The sequence below is a fragment of the Cydia splendana genome, chromosome 9, assembly GCF_910591565.1.
Source record: "Cydia splendana chromosome 9, ilCydSple1.2, whole genome shotgun sequence".
NCBI classification, from domain to species: domain Eukaryota; kingdom Metazoa; phylum Arthropoda; class Insecta; order Lepidoptera; family Tortricidae; genus Cydia; species Cydia splendana.
The window spans coordinates 12,253,917-12,273,689 of NC_085968.1; the positions used below are offsets into that span (position 1 = coordinate 12,253,917).

The following is a 19,773-nucleotide window of genomic DNA, read 5'->3' on the forward strand; positions in this document are numbered from 1 at the left end:
TAAGCTTCATACCTGAGTGTTCTAATGCCATTCGCAATGGTCTATACTCATCAGGTAGACCTCTCAATAACACTACGGCTATCAGATCGTCATCAAAGCTCTGATTAATCTCTTTCAGCTTTTGAGCGTGGCTCATCACGGATGCAACATATTCATGCATAGACTTGTGATTTTCTAGCTTTTCATCCAAGAGATTATTCATCAAAGATATCCGCCGGTTAATACCTTTATCTTCGAATATAGCTGCCAACGCGTCCCACACCTCCTTAGCGTTCGATAGATTTTGCACATACGGGTACAGATGCGGCTCCAGGTGTAGACATATTAACGTGAAAGCCTCCTGATCCTTTTCTATTTCTGCAGTATCTAGTTGCTTCGGTAGCGTTGACGTGTACTTGAAACATTTTTCGCGAACGAGTAGCATTTTAATTGCGAACTTCCATGACGTATAATCTTCTAATCCGTTTAATTTGGTAACAGAAAATTTTGTAAACTGGGACATGACCATACATCGTTATCGCGGGAGCAAATATAAATTTATTAAAGAAGTGGTAAAACAGACTGCCCGTTTAGTAAAAACAGACCTTTCTGCCTACACATTATAAGCCTCCAAGAAGTTCATCATACATAGCACGAAGTTTTTGTTGCATAATGTTCATAAATCTTGCTTTACACTCTGTTAGTAAATAATGACCCGGAATCGTTGATCTTAAGTGATTTTCGTAATATACGACATAAATTTTCTCTATGTTTTCTACTCTTAATCTGCGGCGTCGTGCAGTAAATATCCATTTTAATTGGCTAAATGATCTTTCGACTGCTACTGTTGTAATGGGTGCGTTTTTAAAACGACGGAAGTAATCAAATGTAGAACGATATATCGTTGAATCTAGTACTATCTCCTTCTCCGATATCAGTTCACACATTTTTTTCATAACTTCATATCCGGCATTTTTCTGCAAAACCACTTTAACTTTCACCATCAGTCAATAACAACAACACCTTGTCATGCTTATTGTGACCAGGGCCCCACAAATCATCCAGGGCATTTTTTACAGTATTAGTTATACTGATATTGTTCGTTTCATTTAAACATTTGCTTGACAGCACGTGTGGAGTTCCAACATCATCTTCAAGCATAGCACCTACTATAACGTTAGCGATTTGACGACCTATAGCATCTGTGGTTTCATCAACACTTACATATATATACGCGTCTTTTAATTCGTCTCTAATTATATCCATCTCTTTGTCGTATAATTCATTCACGCAAGTCTGCCTCAGCAAACATTCTGAAGGGACCTGAACAGTTTTTTCAAATTTTCCAGATACACAATCTTCAATGAAATTTTTAAATACAGGGTTCTCTATTTGAGACCACGGTATGTTACAGCTTACTAGAAATTTTGTCAGTTCCAACCTAAAATCTTTTTTGAGAGAAGTGTGTCTTTCAGAGTTAAAATGACGTTTCACGGAAGATTTAGTTTTACAAAAACTAATATTGCACTTCGAGCAAAATAGATTTGTATCGCGAGCCTCTAGCTCAGGATAATCTTGTATAAACAACCCCACAAATTCATCACATGTTATTTTCCTTCGAGGCATTTTAAAGGCAACTTCTATTTGATTATGTTGTTACAAATAAAGATCAGTCAAGATTGACAAATGTCTAAATTGACTGATAAGGTTGCGTACCTAATAGGTAATCTTTTTAAGTACCAATCAAGTCAAGTATGGAGGTAAGATAGCATTGATATTCAATAAAATAATTATACATTTTAAGGTCGTAGGTATAAACGTTTCTCTATACGAATGTCATTTCTGTTTTTGACTGTTTTTTATAATCTTTCAGTATTGTCAAATCGTATTTGCTCCCGCGATAACTGCCCTGATAATACTGTAAAAAATGCCCTGGATGATTTGTGGGGCCCTGGTCACAATAAGCATGACAAGGTGTTGTTGTTATTGACTGATGGTGTGGGGTATATGTTGAAAGCTGGCAGAAATTTGAAAACACTTTTTCCGAACATTGTCCATGTTACATGTTTAGCCCATGCTCTTAACAGAGTTGCCGATCAAGTTCGTGTTCTTTTTCCAGAAGTTAACCTATTAATTTCAAATGTAAAGAAAGTATTTCGCAAATCTCCGAAAAGAGTAAAAGCATTAAGAGAAATGTTTAATGGAATTCCTTTGCCTCCAAACCCAACAATTATTCGCTGGGGAACATGGATCGAGGCTACCACTTACTACAACAAGTATTTTGATGAAATAAAAAGCGTTATAGACACATTTCGTAATTCAGACGCACAGTGCATCGTCAAAGCAAAAAAATCTTTACTCAGTGCAAAAGTTCGAAAAGATGTAAATTTCATAGCAAAGTATCTGCAAGTAATACCAGATGCTATAAATAAACTGCAGTGCCAAAATCTATCTCTTAGTGAAAGTTTGACCATAGTACAAAATACATACAAACATATATCCAAATTAATTTTGAATAAAGATGGAAAACAGATTTTAAAAAAGTTCAAAGTGGTTTTGCAGAAAAATGCCGGATATGAAGTTATGAAAAAAATGTGTGAACTGATATCGGAGAAGGAGATACGAGTAGTACTAGATTCAACGATATATCGTTCTACATTTGATTACTTCCGTCGTTTTAAAAACGCACCCATTACAACAGTAGCAGTCGAAAGATCATTTAGCCAATTAAAATGGATATTTACTGCACGACGCCGCAGATTAAGAGTAGAAAACATAGAGAAAATTTATGTCGTATATTACGAAAATCACTTAAGATCAACAAAAATTAAATAATGTTGTACAAAATAAATCATGTATATTTATTTGATATGTCGATTCCGGGTCATTATTTACTAACAGAGTGTAAAGCAAGATTTATGAACATTATGCAACAAAAACTTCGTGCTATGTATGATGAACTTCTTAGAGGCTTATAATGTGTAGGCAGAAAGGTCTGTTTTTACTAAACGGGCAGTCTGTTTTACCACTTCTTTAATAAATTTATATTTGCTCCCGCGATAACGATGTATGATAATAAGTCGCAGTGGAATATCGAGGAATATATTTGATACATAAAATCAGATGACTGACGGTTGATTGTACAGACATTACAACAACAACGGTTTCATAGCAACCTACCAACAATTACGTTCTCGACGGCGTTTATGTCAGTGACAAACTGATGGTAACCGTACTGAGATAAAGGGTTCAACGCTGTTACTTGTTTAACTTAGCAATTTGTGAAAAATCGGCTGTGAATTGCCAGCATTCCGGCAGGCAGCAATTCAATGTAAAATTTTGTTGTTACAAATCAACCAGTTGGCCCGTGTAACACAAAGGTACTACGCAATTCTCCATTTTTTTGGAAGTATTTGCAAAATATCTTGATACTGTTATGCAAACATATCTTTCGGTGAAGTTTTAATTACTAGTGTGTAGTTTCAGTCATTCATCATTTGTCCCTTTTACCAAGATCCGTTTAAGACAGTCTAGAGAGAGAGGAGCATGGAACGAATGATAAATCAATGAGTTTACAAACTCGGGTAATATGATTAGATACCTATTCGAAATAATATTTTTTAAAATGACTCTGGCTGTTTCATGTCGGTACAACGATGTGGTCTCTCCTTACAGTGCAATACTTATTCTTCTTTCATGTTATAGAAATACTACTACCTACGTTACTAGTAGCGCCATCTTACTCTATCGCGCTTTACTAGTACTACCACATAGAGTCATAGACCAATCACTACGACCAAAGTGAATTTGAAATAGAGGATACTCGAGGATAGGCCAAAGGTACCTAGATAGCGATACTTTTTGATATTTAACAAATTTAACACATATCAGTGAATAAATAAGGATCATAGTCAAATGGCGTTCTAAAAGTGTTAATCATTTGTGTCGAAAGATGGCAGTAAATGTACTGACTACATAATTTACTTTAACCAACTTTAACAATATTCATCTAGTCAAAATTCTCTTTGATAGAACGTTTTATAAAAACCAAAATTTCAAGTTGACGGTGAAAATGCTTAGGAATGATCTCGTGAAATGACCGCTCCAACCACGTGGTCTGGCAGACTTGTCCGGCATGGCGCAAGACAAATTTAAGTCCTCGTCCTCGCTGTTCGACCTGTCGGACTATAAGGAGTTTTACTTACTTACTTAGTATTGACAAAGAGAATAGATACTATAGAGGGGTCCTGTCATAGTAAGTTTTGTAGTCACAGTAAATTTACTGCCATCTATCGACACACGACTAAAACTCAAAATGAAAACGTATTAAATTATCAAAAAAATGTATAGGTATATATATGGATAAATGATTTTATTATTTTTATATCATTTTGACCCATGTTCATTCACTGATATCTATGTGTTAAAATTGTTAAATATGAAACGGTGTCGTCACGTCATCTAACCGACCATAGGCCAAAGGTGTGTGCGCCATCTATCCGAGAATGACTTTTTTTCTTGATTTCCGAGGCACGTTTTTTCCTTAGACTTTATTCATCTTATACGGAGTTACATATGTCTTTGGTATTGATCATCGAATCAGAAGGAACTACGATAAAAAATATTACTTATTTCGACCACCGAAACACGCGGAACTCTTAAATTCCACTTAGTTCCACCACCCAACCACGAGGAACTCTATTCCACTTAGTTCGACCGTCGATGAATTTCCAATCTATTATCTACAGGGGCACACTTTAAATATTGTTGATATTCAAAGTGTGAGTGTGCCCCTGTAAGTACTTATAAATACTTATAAATGGGGGAAATAAAAGCCATTTAACGTCGTATTATTTATTTCGTCTGTGTTCCAGCCGCTCGGTACAGATACGAGCGGCGTTTCGTTACCTTAAGTACACGTAGTAACGCTACTTTACCAAGTCGAAATACTGATATTATCGGGGCGGGCCCCGCAACACAAACGTACAGCGGTCGTCGCTAAGAGAGACACTTTATAATCACTGATTATCTACAATGCATTTGATATAAATATTTTATTATATTACAAATAAAATTTCACTATTTAAAAACGACTTAATAATTCTTCCTATAAATATTATTGAAAGATTTAATGAGTTAACGTTTACTTTCATCACCCATACTTAATCCAACACCTATAGTCCGTTCAAAGTATCATAATTATTTATGGTCTTTTCTAGTATACGCTACAGCCGCTATAGAACAGATCTGTCCAAAAATATCTGAACTCTACTTAATATGATTACTATTGAGTCTTGTTTAGATATTTGTGAGCACGTTGTAAGTTCCATTTTAATTGCCTGGCGGTGACACCTTTTCGCTAATTGTCAATATTTAATAGCAATTTTCAATTGCTGCTAATTGACAACGAACGAAGTGGTACTTTCGGCCAAAAACTACACCTTTTACATTTTTTAGTTCTTTAATTGATTTTAATAAATATCATCAAGATTACAGTGAACAGAACATAGTTACATTTCTTATACACTCGTTATTTTTATAACAACGGTCCCAAATCATATTATACCTACTACTTTCTATTTTGTTTGAACTATGCAAGTAAAATCATATATTTAAATCAGTGTTTAAGGCTTTGTGGCACTGTTATGTAGAAATTTATTCCATAATCTGTTCTGCCATTTAATATATTTATCCAAGTAATTAAAAAAATGTAGTTCATTTAAATATATTGTTTTACCAACCCTATACAAATTGACTTCAACTCCTTTACTTTCAGGTGATAAAGTATGGTGGCAAAAGAATGTCACTTTAATAATTATTCTAATATACAGTTAAGCACATAATAATAGTTCAAAAGGTTAATTTCGTAGACCGCGTAATAGAAATAGCCAACAGAAAACACCTCCAAGTAATATTTTCACAAGTTATGGTCATCTATGAAGAAAACTGAATAGGAAATCGTCTTTTAGATTTTTAATACTACTTAGTACACTTTGTTTTTTATCCTAAATACTAAAATGACAGTTCGTTTTATACCCCGTAAGATAATTAACCAAAATTTGGCATTGGAATTAGCAATTTAATTTAAGGGACGTAAAAACAGACCTCGTGTCATTTCTTTTTTGTCAGTCACGTTTATAAAAGCGGGTAAACATAAGCCATTGATAATTTTCTATGTTCCCTTTATACTAAGCTTTTTTGATTGACTGTCATCGGTCTGTATTTGCCTATAGCTATGTGGGACATCATAACGCGAGACTACTCATTACGTTTTCCTATGGCGTCGTATTCGCGTCTCTTTGCATTGTCCCGTGGTTGCTTTAAAGCAAGCCTTAAGGTTATATCCGGATGTGTAAGCATTGCTGCACAGTGTTACAACAGTTAACTGGCGATATCACTGTCCATCTGTTTAAAAATGAGATAGCAGTTGAAGGTTCCAAACTCAACTGCAATGCAGCATCGACAGCAGCACAATTGGAAGCAATTGCAGCAATTGGATTAGAGATCGTTCGTTTCCCGTTCCCGCGCTGAAATGCTTTCACAACCGGAACGTAAATTATAGGGCAAGGATATATAAGCTAACCTTTTGAACTACAATTAGTGTCATAAAGTTATCTGGTAGTTGCTCTCAAAGCGACCGCCGCTCTGAAGCCAACTGAAGCTGTGCGCCGTAGTCACTACACACTACTGCCGCCGCGGCGGCCGGCTACGGTCTGTCGAGCGACACTTCAAGCCAATCACAAATGTTAAAGCTACGTTTATCGTATAGTTATTCATCAGTGCGTGTTGGTGGACGTTGGACACATGTTTGCACGAGCATTGGTTCTATAATTTATCTCATAAGCCCACTTTGTTATGAATCCTATATTTAAATTAGGTTATTGTATGATATTTAGCAGAAAAAACTTATGTAGTTATTCTTTAATAAAACAATTGGTCAAAAACAGTGCTGTCGACCAATTAGGTATCAGAAAAATATCAATTATTAACATTTATTTGTGGAACATGATCATTGTTTCAGCATAAGTACATAATGAATTACCTAATTAAGGTAAACGTACTAGTGCTCGACATGCTAATGCCCAATAGATGACACCTTGCTGTCGCCTCTATTGACAATGACTTAAGTTTCAAGATGACATGTACTGGGACCGAGTCGAGCACCAATACGTTTACCTTACAGTAAGTATGTCATTTGCATCGTCAGTCTAATATAAATTGCAATAACACGTCCAATATCCAACAAAATGTACCGACGTACAAAGAGTAAATATGACGGCTTTAAGTTTATTTACAATCATGTCTACAGTATACAGAGATAGATAAACATTGGTATATTACTCGTACCATTTTAATATTATTGTAGTAGTTTATTCCGTGCACGAATCTCATAACGTTGTTTCATAAAGAAGCCCCAGGAACTTTAAACATTGCTGATTAACTTCATTATGTCATTTGTTTGAGGGTACATACATAGAGGTGAAGGCCACGGCATGACAATGACAGACAGTTTGACATTATTTTCATCCAAATCTTAAAGCCATCATCTACAAACGAGCACCTCTATATACATAACCTCAGACATCCCCTTATAAATATTATTGGCCGATTATATAGTCTGTCAGTCAATAAGCGACTAGTCACTGCTAGTAGGTAGGCAGTACTTAATATGCAAATCAATTGAATCGTTTCCCTTAAGCATTGGATGCTAGTACTACAATTTTCCTCGAATACTATCACCAAGAAACCCTGATAATTCACGTCAGAATATTAAGGATGAGGCCAGAATTACAAAGATCTTGTTGTACGATGACGTAAAAAATATTACGTACATAAATATTCGTATTTCACTATTAACAATAGGTGGTAGAATCAATCAATTGACAATATTAGAATTATTTTTTACTAGCGACCCGCCCCGGCTTCGCACGGGACATTCAAAATCTTAACAAATTATACACCTAAACCTTCCTTAAAAATCACTTATTGATAGGTGAAAACCGCATGAACATCTGTTCAGTAGTTTTTGAGTTTATCGCGAACACACATACAAACAGACAAACGCGGCGGGGGACTTTGTTTTATAAGGTGTAGTGATGTTGTTCCAAACTGCAATTTTGCACATCATTGCAACTATGCCCGTGGAATACTGAATAGTAACCAGATAGGTATTCCATATAAAAAAAACTATCCACCGTGTGTTTGTGTATTTTATTATAAAACCCCATCCTTAGAGCGATTGAAATTCGTGGACGAATATGTAAGAGCTACGTTATTACTATAAGCGAGGTTCCAAAGTAACGTATCATTATAAACGAGGGGCAGGTAAAAAAACAAGTATCAAAATGTTTTTGTGTCCCATATCAGTCGTGTTATTTGTGCAAATGGTTTATAAAACAGTTATCAACAACAAAATTTTGTCTTGAAGTGTTGCTCAAAAGTGTCTGGTAACCATGTAGCTTCCGACAGACATATAAACAAGTGTATACAATATTATGGTTTCTATCAAAAATGGACCAATCATGGCAGTGATGATTAACTGAATCAGTGCAGTCATTGGTCGATTTCTCCCACTCTTATATGTCTAGCAGACGCTCCTGTAATATAATTGAACTGAGATTCTATTTTCAAATACCGAAACATCGATTTCGATAGCCGGCTTGTAATATCTGACAGTGGCCAGGTTCTAGATTGTCCTAGATTGGACATAGACCTCTCAAGGTCGTTGATCGGTGATCATGACTTCGGAATTTAAACATAGCTCCTCTGATCTTGAGATTGCGACCGAACTCAACCTAATTTATACCCATTCCCTCGCAGAAAAAGCGATTTGTGTAAATGTTTTCTTAACACTATTATATTAAAAACTTTATTGTTACTTGTCAATATTTGAGTAGATAATTATTAATTTTAATGTTTGGCTTTATGATTAAACTCTGCATCGGGTAACTGAATATAGCAAAATTCAAACTTTATACTATAAGTCGATCGCTCATTCTCCGAGGGGTCCCCGCGTGTGGCTCGCAGCCCCTAACTACTCACTCTGATATGGTCTCAGTCTCAAGACAGTCCGTACGTCTGATCTCTATGATACTCTCTCCCTACTCGAGCTACTGGCTTGTACGTTCTGTCGACGCCATGGGACAGTAACTTTTTATTAATGATGTTTTAGTAAGTTCGTTAGGAATCTTCGTAAAGCCCGCGCCGAAAGCGCGCACAAGCGTCTGATATGTGGGATGATGTGTGTAGCGCCTCGGGCCGCCCGCCGCAGATCCGACCGAAGGGTACAAAACTGGAGCGTACCTACATATACGTATATAATTATATACAATGTACATTACAATACGATAAACACTATAGAGGCTACGGGGCGGAGCGTCGGCGGCCGGCGAGGCGGGTGCCTCGCGCGTCAGTGTACATTCTCACAATAATATACATCGTAACTCGCTCTATATATAACAAACATTACGAACGCGCACCACGCTCGTTAAATAACATAATATACAGCAGAATCGTAGCACTCTTTCGATTCGATAAAAAAATTGACTAGAAAATCTCAATTCGCTATGAGCACTATGTGTGCGTGGATGAGGGAGGGGAGAAGATGTCGGTGGCGCGCCACGCCTCCGCCTCCTCCTCCGCGTCATACTGCTGCAGGAACGGGTTGGTGGCGCTGCAGTAACGAGGGCTCAGGGCGCCGCCACCGCCGCCCGAGTTCAGGGTCACAGCTAGCCCCGCCGACGTGCCCGGGATGGCGAACCGCGGCGAGTCCCGAGAGCCCGGCTCGCGGCCTGGCGTCAGATCCCTCGGGGTCAAATCCCGCGGAGTACTTTCTCTAGGCGTGCCATCCCTAGGCGTACTCGTCCGAGGTGAATCCCGAGGAGAGGCCCGGGGCGAGTGCCTTGGGGAGGCTCTCGGAGAGGCGGCTCGGTCAGGTTGCCGTAAGATTGACGACACGGAGCCACCGTGTTTAATTGTGTCCGCCGGGCTGTGGCTGCCGGAGCTACTGCTGGGCGAACCGGGAGAGGATACCGTCACCTGACGGGAGCGAGGCGGAGCGGGCAGAGGCCCGCGGAGAGGCGACTGCGGACGATATTGGCCGGCCCTGACTGATGAGAGAACCTACACCGAAACACAATTAATTAATACATATATTTGTAGGTCATCAACAAAGAAGGCCCCAACGCTTTAGAAAACAAAGATAATTAAAACTAGCTTCATATTGTGCTCATGAATTGTGGATGGGTTCCTAAATGAGTGCTTGCAAGCATAAAGCAGAAGCATTTAAATATAATTTATATTTAAAATAAACTTCATGACATCACATTTCGTTGCTGGTTTTTGAATATTCGTGGTGTAACGTCGCCTATGTAAATTTCAAGCCTGAATATTCAAGCATAAAATCAGTGTAGCAGTAGTGTTAAGGGGCCCACTGATTACCAGTTCGCCGGACGATATCAGCCTGTCGGTTATACGCAAAATTTGACAGCTCCGAACAACTGACAGGCGATATCGTCCGGCGAACTGGTAATCAGTGGGCCCCCTTTAGTAAATACAAACATGTGCGGGCGGCGAGCGGTCGGGCGCGGGCCGAGCCGAGAGAGCTGGCGGCGGAGATGCTGCTGATGCTCCCACTTGAGGCCGATATGGACTGACTGAGGGCGGAACTCGGCCTGCCGAACAAGCATGATTCCTCAGTTCACAACCGATACTAAAACCTCGTATCTCAGAAACGAATGGATAGAAATCGTTCCGGAAAACGGGCGTCATTTGCACATTATATAAAAGTTCACGATTTTGGTACATTTTACTAGAGCTTTTATCGTACAGCTTTTAAGAAATAGAAGATGTTCAACATAATTATGTGGGTCCATCATGAGAATAAGGCTTTAAAGTTCATTTGTTTTATGAGGTCCGCAGGAAAGGTGCGTATCCTTAACTCATATAAAAACGTTTTTGACCCGAACAGGTGATAAGATACGAGTTTTACCATATCCAGCTTCCAGTAGCTAGTATTAGGTTGTCAACTGATGATATGTATTTACAAAATCTACTGAGATGTACCTATAATATAACCAACATTAGTTAGTTAGTTTTAGTTATTATAATTGTAGTTAGTTTTAGTTTTATATTCCTGTTTATGTCCTTTAATAATTTATATTAATAAATAATTTTGTTTTTCAGCCACTATTGTGGTTTTACTATAGGTATCTAACTATTCTCGCAATAAATACTCTTAAGGATTGAAGGACCAAATTCTATTTTGACAAGTTCGATACTTGAAGTAATAAATCTGTTGGTAACATTTTAATTGTTCGTTTGTAAAAACTAGTTACATACGAAGTTATCTGTGAACAGAAAAATAGAATATTCACTTAATGGCTCTATTTAAGCTTATTGAATTACATAACTAACTACAATTATTAAACTATTACAAAATAGCTAAAGCATTTTTGCTTCAATACGATATTCGTTTTCAATAATTGATGCGATAACTACCATACAATTTAGTGGTAGATATAATTATAAGTTTCCGAATTATTGTGGGTTGTTAAAGGTATTTCTAAAATGTATTGATATAATGACCGTGCCATTAATTACTTAATTATGAACTTACGAATTAATTGCTACGTGCTCTACTTTACGACAGTGCAGAACTTAAATACTACTTAAAATATTATAGATTTCTTGTAACTTATTATATCTAGATATGTATTTTACTTATTTCCAACATGGTTTTTATTATAATTGCAGCTGCCTTGTCAATTTAATATTAGGTGTATCTATTGCTACCCAATGGATCCCTCAGACTGTAGTTGTTCCAAAACGGATAACAAAATCACATTTGTCGAAACTTTGCCAAGAAACTCTCAACTTCAAGTCAACTGCCGCAAAACTTTAAGAAGGAAGAAAAAGTTTCGTTAAGAAGGAAGTATACTCGTAGCTACTGACAAAAGTAACTTTTTTCATACAATTTCCATTACGGGAGAAAATATTTTCCAGTAACTAAATCTTAACATATCTCTTTGATTTTGATGTCGATCGCTTCAGCATAATATATTCTAGGTCTCAGTTTCGCTTTTTTGAAAAACAAAAATTATGCATTACAAATTTTGATAAAAGGAAATCCTATAAACCTAGTTTTTCATTGTGTCAATGACATACAAAAAAATCATGGAGAATGGAAAATATTTACAAGTGGAAAAACGTTTTCTCTTGTTGTATGGACGATCACGTGCTATATACTTTCCTCTTAAAAGTGCATTTTCAGAAGCTACTGTAATTAGTCGTTATCGTGAGTTACCTTGGGGTAGGATGAGTGAGGCCGCTTGCGACGCACTGACTCTGTTTCCACGCAGCCCGGTTGCTGGCTCGCCGCGCCGAACTGTCTACAAACATACATGCGTTAAGGTACCGCTTAGCCCGGCACACAATGTGTTCACTTGATTGTGTTATAAGTGTAAGCTACGTTTCAGTTCAGAAATTCAGGAAATCCGGTAGACAAGGAATGACAGATATGTTAAAGTGTTATAATAAGTTTTTGGCAAAAATTTCATTTTTGGTACAAGCTTTTATCGCTGACTGTACTTTTCTTACGACAGGCAACTAATACTCATCGAGACAATTCTAAAAACCCCTAACACAATTAGGTTGCGCTGTTTCATCACAGAGTTCCTATGGCCACCTCCTGTCTCCATGGCATCAGATCAGCTCGATGGTACCATAATATTGCATTGTCATCTGATTTATACATGCATGCAAAATTTGATTACAGACAGACAACGGTCAGGTGAAAGTAAATAAAAGCTTGTAAAAAGGTAATGATCATGCCTGCATGAAATCGGAACAAGACTGCGAACAACCAGTCTTAGTAAATGTAAAATAATCTACGTATAAATAGGGTATTAAGATTCAATTAGGTACTTGGTATTCTTCGATTTCTGAACGGAGTTTGAGTAAAGCGAAAGTAATTATTGAAAGTAGCGCCAGATTTCCCCTGGGATTTGGTTAGTTATGATTTGTGCATGCACGTTGTTTGTAAAATTGTAAATGCAAATGTTCAATTTTGTACTTAAGAAAATGATTTGTATCATGTTATGTAAATGCTTTTGCTAACTATAAATAAATAAATAAATATTAAATAAATAAATATTATAGGACATTTCTTACACAAATTGACTAAGCCCCACGGTAAGCTCAAGAAGGCTTGTGTTGTGGGTACTCAGACAACGATATATATAATATATAAATACTTAAATACATAGAAAACAACCATGACTCAGGAACAAATATCTGTATCATCATACAAATAAATGCCCTTACCAGGATTCGAACCCGGGACCATCGGCTTCATAGGCAGGGTCACTATCCACTAGGCCAGACCGGTCGTCAAAAGCTAACTATATGTAAGTACCTAGTACTTGTAATTTGTCTACAATGCGGTCAAATCTAATGCTTCAGTGTAGAAACTAAACAAGTAATATGCGAAATGACATTACCTGAACGTTTAGGCGCAGGCCATATTTGAAGAAGACATTGTAGGACATGAATTGGTCTCTGGTAATCCAGGTCCGTAGGCGGTTGAGAGTGCAGCATTAATGGGGGCGCTAAGGCCACCGCTAGATGCTGGGGTGACATTTTATTCCGGTCTTGAGCTGCCACGACTAACGCCAAGTGGTCGAGTAGGAAGACCAGGGTGGCGCGCGCGGCGCGGGGCAGACATTCTACTATCGAGGCCATCAGACGGGCGTTGCCTTCTCGGTCATCCGGAAGACATACTCCTAAATATAATTAATACATTAAGAAATGGAGAATATATTGTATGGCTTATCGTAAAGTTAGGGTAAACAATCAGAAGACGTCATCAAATACTAGCGTATTTTCTTCTCGACGACGACTCGACGATTTTTAATAACAGAAGTACCAACGACTTATGATAGCAGTACCAGTGTAAGTGTGCAATGCATATTGCCAAGTTTCAAATTAGTCCTTAAAGTCTGAACGTTTTCTAAATGAATGTTTCTTACAAGAAAAGTTGTACAAACAGCTGCAGTGATGCCAGATCTCCTCTGCATTAAACACTTCTATAGGAATGAATAAAACATCTCTGTGACCGACTGTAATGCTACTTCTACTTATCTCATCTTATTGTTTTCGGGGGCCCTTGCGGATACACTTCGACCCATAGGGAGCTTTTGTGCAATTACCCCCTAGAGAAGATACGTCAACTACTCAAGAGCTTTTCCCACCATATCCATGTGTCGGATGATGGAGCTCATGGGTAGCGTTTTAAAGTCCTTTGGTTCCAGATATCCTTCATTCTTTGTCTGGCGAAGGCATTCTTTGTCTACTACTACTACTACCGAGTACTAACCTAGAGCATCAAGCGTCATCTGGTACAAACACCGGCTGAACAGCGGCTGCGGCAGCTCCCGCAGGTAGTCCTTGAGCAGGCCCGTGATGACGTTGATGTCGGGCACCGAGTCTGGTGCCAACTCTACTCCGCGCGCGTTCCTCTCGAACGATTCGCGGAGAATGCGCTTCTTGTTGGCTGAACCGCATAATCGATACAGGCCTGCAAGAATATTTTTCTTAAGAAGGATTTTAACACAACTTTGTCGATTGATTGTAAGTCGCTAAGCTACGATAAAAAGAACCCCATTATATATCTTATACCTTTAAACGAGCAATTCTTGTATATTTATTTATTTATTTATATATATATTTCGGGGATCTCGGAAACGGCTCTAACGATTTCGATGAAATTTGCTATATGGGGGTTTTCGGGGGCGATAAATGGATCCAATTAGGTCTTAACTCTGGGAAAACGCGCATCTTTGAGTTTTTATATTATGTTTTCCGAACAAAGCTCGGTCTCCCAGATATTGTTACCAAAAGGAGATACCTATGGCACTCTTATTTCATGTGTGCATTTACACCTCGGCATAAACATATATATTATAGCGCGGTGGTTTGAATGGTTATGTATGGCATACAACATTCAAATAGACAGTTATGGGTTAGGATATTTTCAGAACTTTAAAGGTACAAATTTTTCGTTGAAGGTTAACTACCTACTTAAGGAAACCAGTAAAAAGTGTTTGAACTAATAACGTGCATATTTAAGTGTCCTGCGCATCGGCTTAGAATGGGACTTACCCCTATCGCTCATCAGAAATAGATAGGGTGAAAATTCTCACCTATGATATCCAACCCTCTCCGCTCAATCTCCTCAACGCAACGTCGCACGATGAGAGGTACTGGCGGCGCGTGTGCCGGCCGCACCTCTCGTGCCACCACCGTGTCGAGCTCGGCCCCGAACAGTGGCGGGGGCGAGAGGCGCGGCGCGGCCGGCCGTCGTCGGAACAGCTCGTGAGGTTCCGTGTGACGGACGCGCACGTATAGCGTGCCGCGGGGCTCCATCTGTAATAGAAGTGAAGCTATACTATGTACCTCCTACATTGCTTGCAGGCCCAAAACCTCACGAGGCTAAGCTAATGTACATATGCTACGCCCTCGCTACGCCGTAGTCTGTAAATTTTTCGTAGACGTGACTTCAGTAATTGACGTGACTACCACAGGTCAGCACTTACAAAGTTTTTTGGACTGGTGTGATCTTTAACTACATGTTCTGGTGATCAGACCACCGGCAGCTACATTTCTAAAGAACAGACATGTTTTTTTACACACTTTTATTTAGCTGCACTGCGTATAAATACCTTTGTACGAGTATATATTTATAGTGCTTCAATAAAATTTGAGCCACTTATCCAGTTGGAATTTGGAGTAGGTCTGTAGTATCGTAATTCCAGTGACAATTAATGCAATAATATGCTAACATGGAGCTGATCTGATGATGCAGTCGGTAGGTAGCCAAAAGGAACTTCTGGATGGAAAAACACAAACATGACACAAACACATCCAGCTTAGGCTTATTAAGTAGAAAGGTCTAAAGAAGTACTCGATAGACAAGCATGTGAGAAAAAGTACAGTCAGCAATAAAATTGACAGTTACTTGTTTTATAAATCAGATTGACTCGTACCTTAATGGCCAACTGATGATGAGGCGACCTCGCCAACAGGTCGGGCAGCGTTACGGCACCGCGGTAGCACAGCTTGTGCCGATGCTGCGGGTCCCACGAGTACACCAGCACGTCCAACTGCCGGTTGTCCACTAGCTCCAGCTCGAAGGATTCGTCCCAGTCGAACTGAAGCTCTCCTGTACGGACCTGATGACAAAGATTTACAGATTTGTAGTTATAGCCAAAACATAAACTTTATAACGAATGAGACCAGAAAGATGGGGTATTTTGGACAGTTATCAAATTTTCAATTTTTTTTACTGACCATAAGAAAAACTTACATCGACCGGGATATGGACCGTGCTAATCTTTTGACACAACTGTTATTGACCATATAAGAATGACTGAATTGACAATAAAAAAGCTTGAAAATAATTTAGAAAAGTTGAAAGTAGTGCAAATTTCCTTCGACCTATTCCACCTATGAGATAACTGATATGCGCCGTCAATGTCAATAATGTAATGTATAACAAAAACAAGAATTAACCAGAAAGCAGCTATACAGAAAAAGTGTTTGGCAGATTCTGGTGGTCTTAATAACCATAGATTTCGGTGACAAGGTTTTTGGCGCCTACCTCGACTGAAATAATAAGCACGATCACTATTATCGACGGTGAAAAAGAAAGTAAGTAGGTACCGAAAAACTTAATAGTGACTTACCACTGTCCTCGCTTTATGCACCCGATCACACTCAAGCACGCAATACAGGTCCCTAGGCGCCACAGGCGGCTGCGCGGGCGCCAGCGGCCCCGACGGCGGCGAGCCGGGTGACGAGCCCGTGGGCGCCGGCCGCAGGTTCCGGCCGGCCAGCAAGTGCACCCATAGCATGCCTGATACACCGCCCGACAGGCGAGATAGGCCGGTCATGGAAGCCGACAGGCCACCTGAGCCTGGCTTCTCCACTTTGTATTTTAGGAACTCTGGAATAGAGAAAGTTGTTGAGTGTATTTTAACCGATTAAAAGTGGTACTTAGTTGCACCAAACCATCTGTCAACGTTATCGTAGTTCGTTACCTATAGTTTTATTTTACAATAAGTCAGTTCAGTTTTCTACTTGAGGACTGCCGCCAATACCTATTTAACGTTGATCTGTTCGTTAATTGTGCGTGGTGTAATCCAAGTAATTCATACCACAATTTATCATTCCTTCAAGACCAACTCGTAACCAAGTTATAATAAATAAATTTATATCCATCCAAATGTCCATCGTCGTTGGACCCGTGGTACCTAAGGGCGCCATGGACTTAGAATACAAAAAATGTCTCAATGTAAATAAATTAACTAACAAATATTCTATAACCTAGTAAAGAACGCAACACTCACCATTGGGATTTATATCTAGATGGCGATGATGTCTCGAGCCGGGCGTCGGCACGGGGCTGGGGTTCGGGCAGTTGAACCTGGAGCCCAGCTCCAACAGCTGCCGCACGCGGCGCGCCGACGGCGAGCCGCCGGCCGTCGGTCCGAGCTGCTGAGACGAGAGCGAGCGCGCGGGGAGGTGTCGCGGCCGCTCTACGCGCCGGTTCGCCAAGCCGAGGGAAGACCCGAAACGACTGCCGCTTTCCATCTGAGAGTAGGTAATGTAGTTCTTTCAGCATCAAAGATCACTCGTGTACTAGATGGAGCATGTAAGACGACTCGCGGTCACTACTCATTGTTACTCGCAAGCGCTCATTTCAATCGAGTCCATATTAACGAACTTTATTATAATAAGTTATAAATAAATAAGAACAATAATGAGTTATTGGTGTAGGATACAACTTGAGCAATTTAGCTGAGTGGGCGCACTCAGCGCGATGACCGCGAGTCAAATCATATATGCTTCACACATAATAGTCCAAGTTAAGCATTCACAATCGTTCGTAACTCGTAAATTACAAGCTATAATATGGTTCAGACAGTTGGGCACTTTCTGTACAGCTCACGAAGAAAAAGAAAGCTATATTAGCTTTGGCTTACGAATTTTTTTATAAGCTCCTCGGCGAGCTATGATACATTTATAATATGTCTTGACCACTCACATTCTTGAGCGCGTCGTGTATGTTCTCAGCGGAGTAGTGCGTGGGCAGGCGCGGGCGCAGCGTCTCGTAGAGCGCGCTGGTGGACGGCGCGCGCGACAGCCACGCGCGGTACTCGTCCGACGTGAACACTGACGACGAAGATGTTAAACGACCTGTGGTGAGGCTCCAGACCAATGTACTTGAGGCTACTGTGAGACTGGTCATTGACAGTTGAATCTTGTAGGTTCAACTGTTGATAGCCAGACTATACTAGGTCTTTAGGTCTACCAATTATCTCAGGCGGTTGGTAAAGAAATTGCGCAGTGATTTTCTAAAAGAAGGTCTGAGTTTTGGAACTATAACTTATATTTACATTTATAAAACAAATCTGATTCGTGCAGCCAAGGCAATCCAATTCAACCAGTTCATAACTGACCATGACAACTTCTTAAATACCAACCGCTCGGTAGACTTGCCTTGTAGTAAGTATCGCTTATATAATCTAGCGAATACTTTTTTTTTTTAAGAAAGGTTAAGTGTTCATTCAGGTAACAGCGTTAAATTCATGCAGTGACAGAGTTTTCTGCATTATTAAACAAATATCTTTAGAGCAAAATAATTCCGTCTCAATCAATCAAAAATGAAATAATTCCTATAGTATAGACATTACCTCTGGAAGAACGTAGATCTAAACGTGAAGACAATGGTTCCGGTTCATCTTGAAGTACGCTTCCTGCGCGCCTCGATAGCCCTAACCTGGTACAAAAAACATAGGCTTTAAATTCGGCGTCTTGACGTTTAAAAATCATATCTACTTCTAACCATTTTTAAATACCTAATTTAAAAGTACCTACAGTAATTTTTTTTTTTCAAAACGTAAATGCATAATTTGAAAAATATTTTATGACTTTAGTACTGATAAATAATGATGATATAACAAACATTCTTACCTCTGACCCGTGTTCCTGACGTCCCTTGGTAGTGAATTGAACTTCGAACTAATATCTCTTCCCAGCGTACTGCTCCGATATCCACTTAGTCCAGAATAATATGGAGTTCTAGTAGGAGCGGTCGCCTCTGTGTCCGACGAATAATCCAAACTCCTATTTCTTCTGCTCGTTCCAAACTTCGTGCTATACGACGGTAGTCCTAAGCCAGTCGTTCCATAAGTCCCTCCAAGTGTGCCCAAACCGGATCCCGTCAAGCCTCCACCAAGGCCGGAACTCGTTAGGCCAGATCCTACTAGGCTTGATCCAGTTAACCCACTAAGACCAGTGGTGGACAGACCAGAGGGAAGCCCGGGGCCTCCATAACCTGAGCTAGTTAAACCACTGCCTGTCACGCCACTGCCTGGTAATCCTGATACTCCCATTCCAACTCCATATCTTTGATTATATCTCGATAAACTTGAAGCTGAAAACAACGAACACAATTTAATGCAATTGCGTGGTAACAATCCGTAACTCCATGAAACTTAAAACCTTTAAAGCGAATAGAAACTTACCACCAGTAGCGGCAGAAGCCTTTAAGCTAGACCTTAGCAACGAATGCCGGCCAAAATCAGAGTGAGTTTCGGCTCTAGGTAACTGTTGTTCTGAACCAGATCTTGGAACTCGTGGATTAAATCGCGAACTGGAAACAATTCAAAACGTCAGTCTCATAGTTAAATTAATAACGAGCGGGTCAGACGATGATGATTGTATTAATTTTAC

The 19,773-nt window shown here is 39.4% G+C and overlaps 1 protein-coding gene across 1 annotated transcript in view; it reads right to left on the reverse strand.

The window, feature by feature from the left end:
- Positions 1 to 7,190: 7,190 nt before the first annotated feature.
- Positions 7,191 to 19,773, reverse strand: part of LOC134793591 (rho GTPase-activating protein 100F) — a 73,963-nt gene continuing 61,380 nt past the window's right edge. Inside the window, exons 9-21 of the mRNA XM_063765213.1 lie at positions 19,566 to 19,693; positions 19,012 to 19,474; positions 18,732 to 18,817; positions 18,083 to 18,234; positions 17,385 to 17,628; positions 16,722 to 16,981; positions 16,023 to 16,208; positions 15,180 to 15,402; positions 14,354 to 14,554; positions 13,479 to 13,760; positions 12,284 to 12,364; positions 10,540 to 10,652; positions 7,191 to 10,101 (exon numbers count right to left, since the gene is read on the reverse strand). Of these exons, the coding sequence (XP_063621283.1) occupies positions 9,553 to 10,101; positions 10,540 to 10,652; positions 12,284 to 12,364; positions 13,479 to 13,760; positions 14,354 to 14,554; positions 15,180 to 15,402; positions 16,023 to 16,208; positions 16,722 to 16,981; positions 17,385 to 17,628; positions 18,083 to 18,234; positions 18,732 to 18,817; positions 19,012 to 19,474; positions 19,566 to 19,693 (2,968 nt within the window). The 3' untranslated portion in view covers positions 7,191 to 9,552. The remainder of the gene's footprint in view (positions 10,102 to 10,539; positions 10,653 to 12,283; positions 12,365 to 13,478; positions 13,761 to 14,353; positions 14,555 to 15,179; positions 15,403 to 16,022; positions 16,209 to 16,721; positions 16,982 to 17,384; positions 17,629 to 18,082; positions 18,235 to 18,731; positions 18,818 to 19,011; positions 19,475 to 19,565; positions 19,694 to 19,773) is intronic.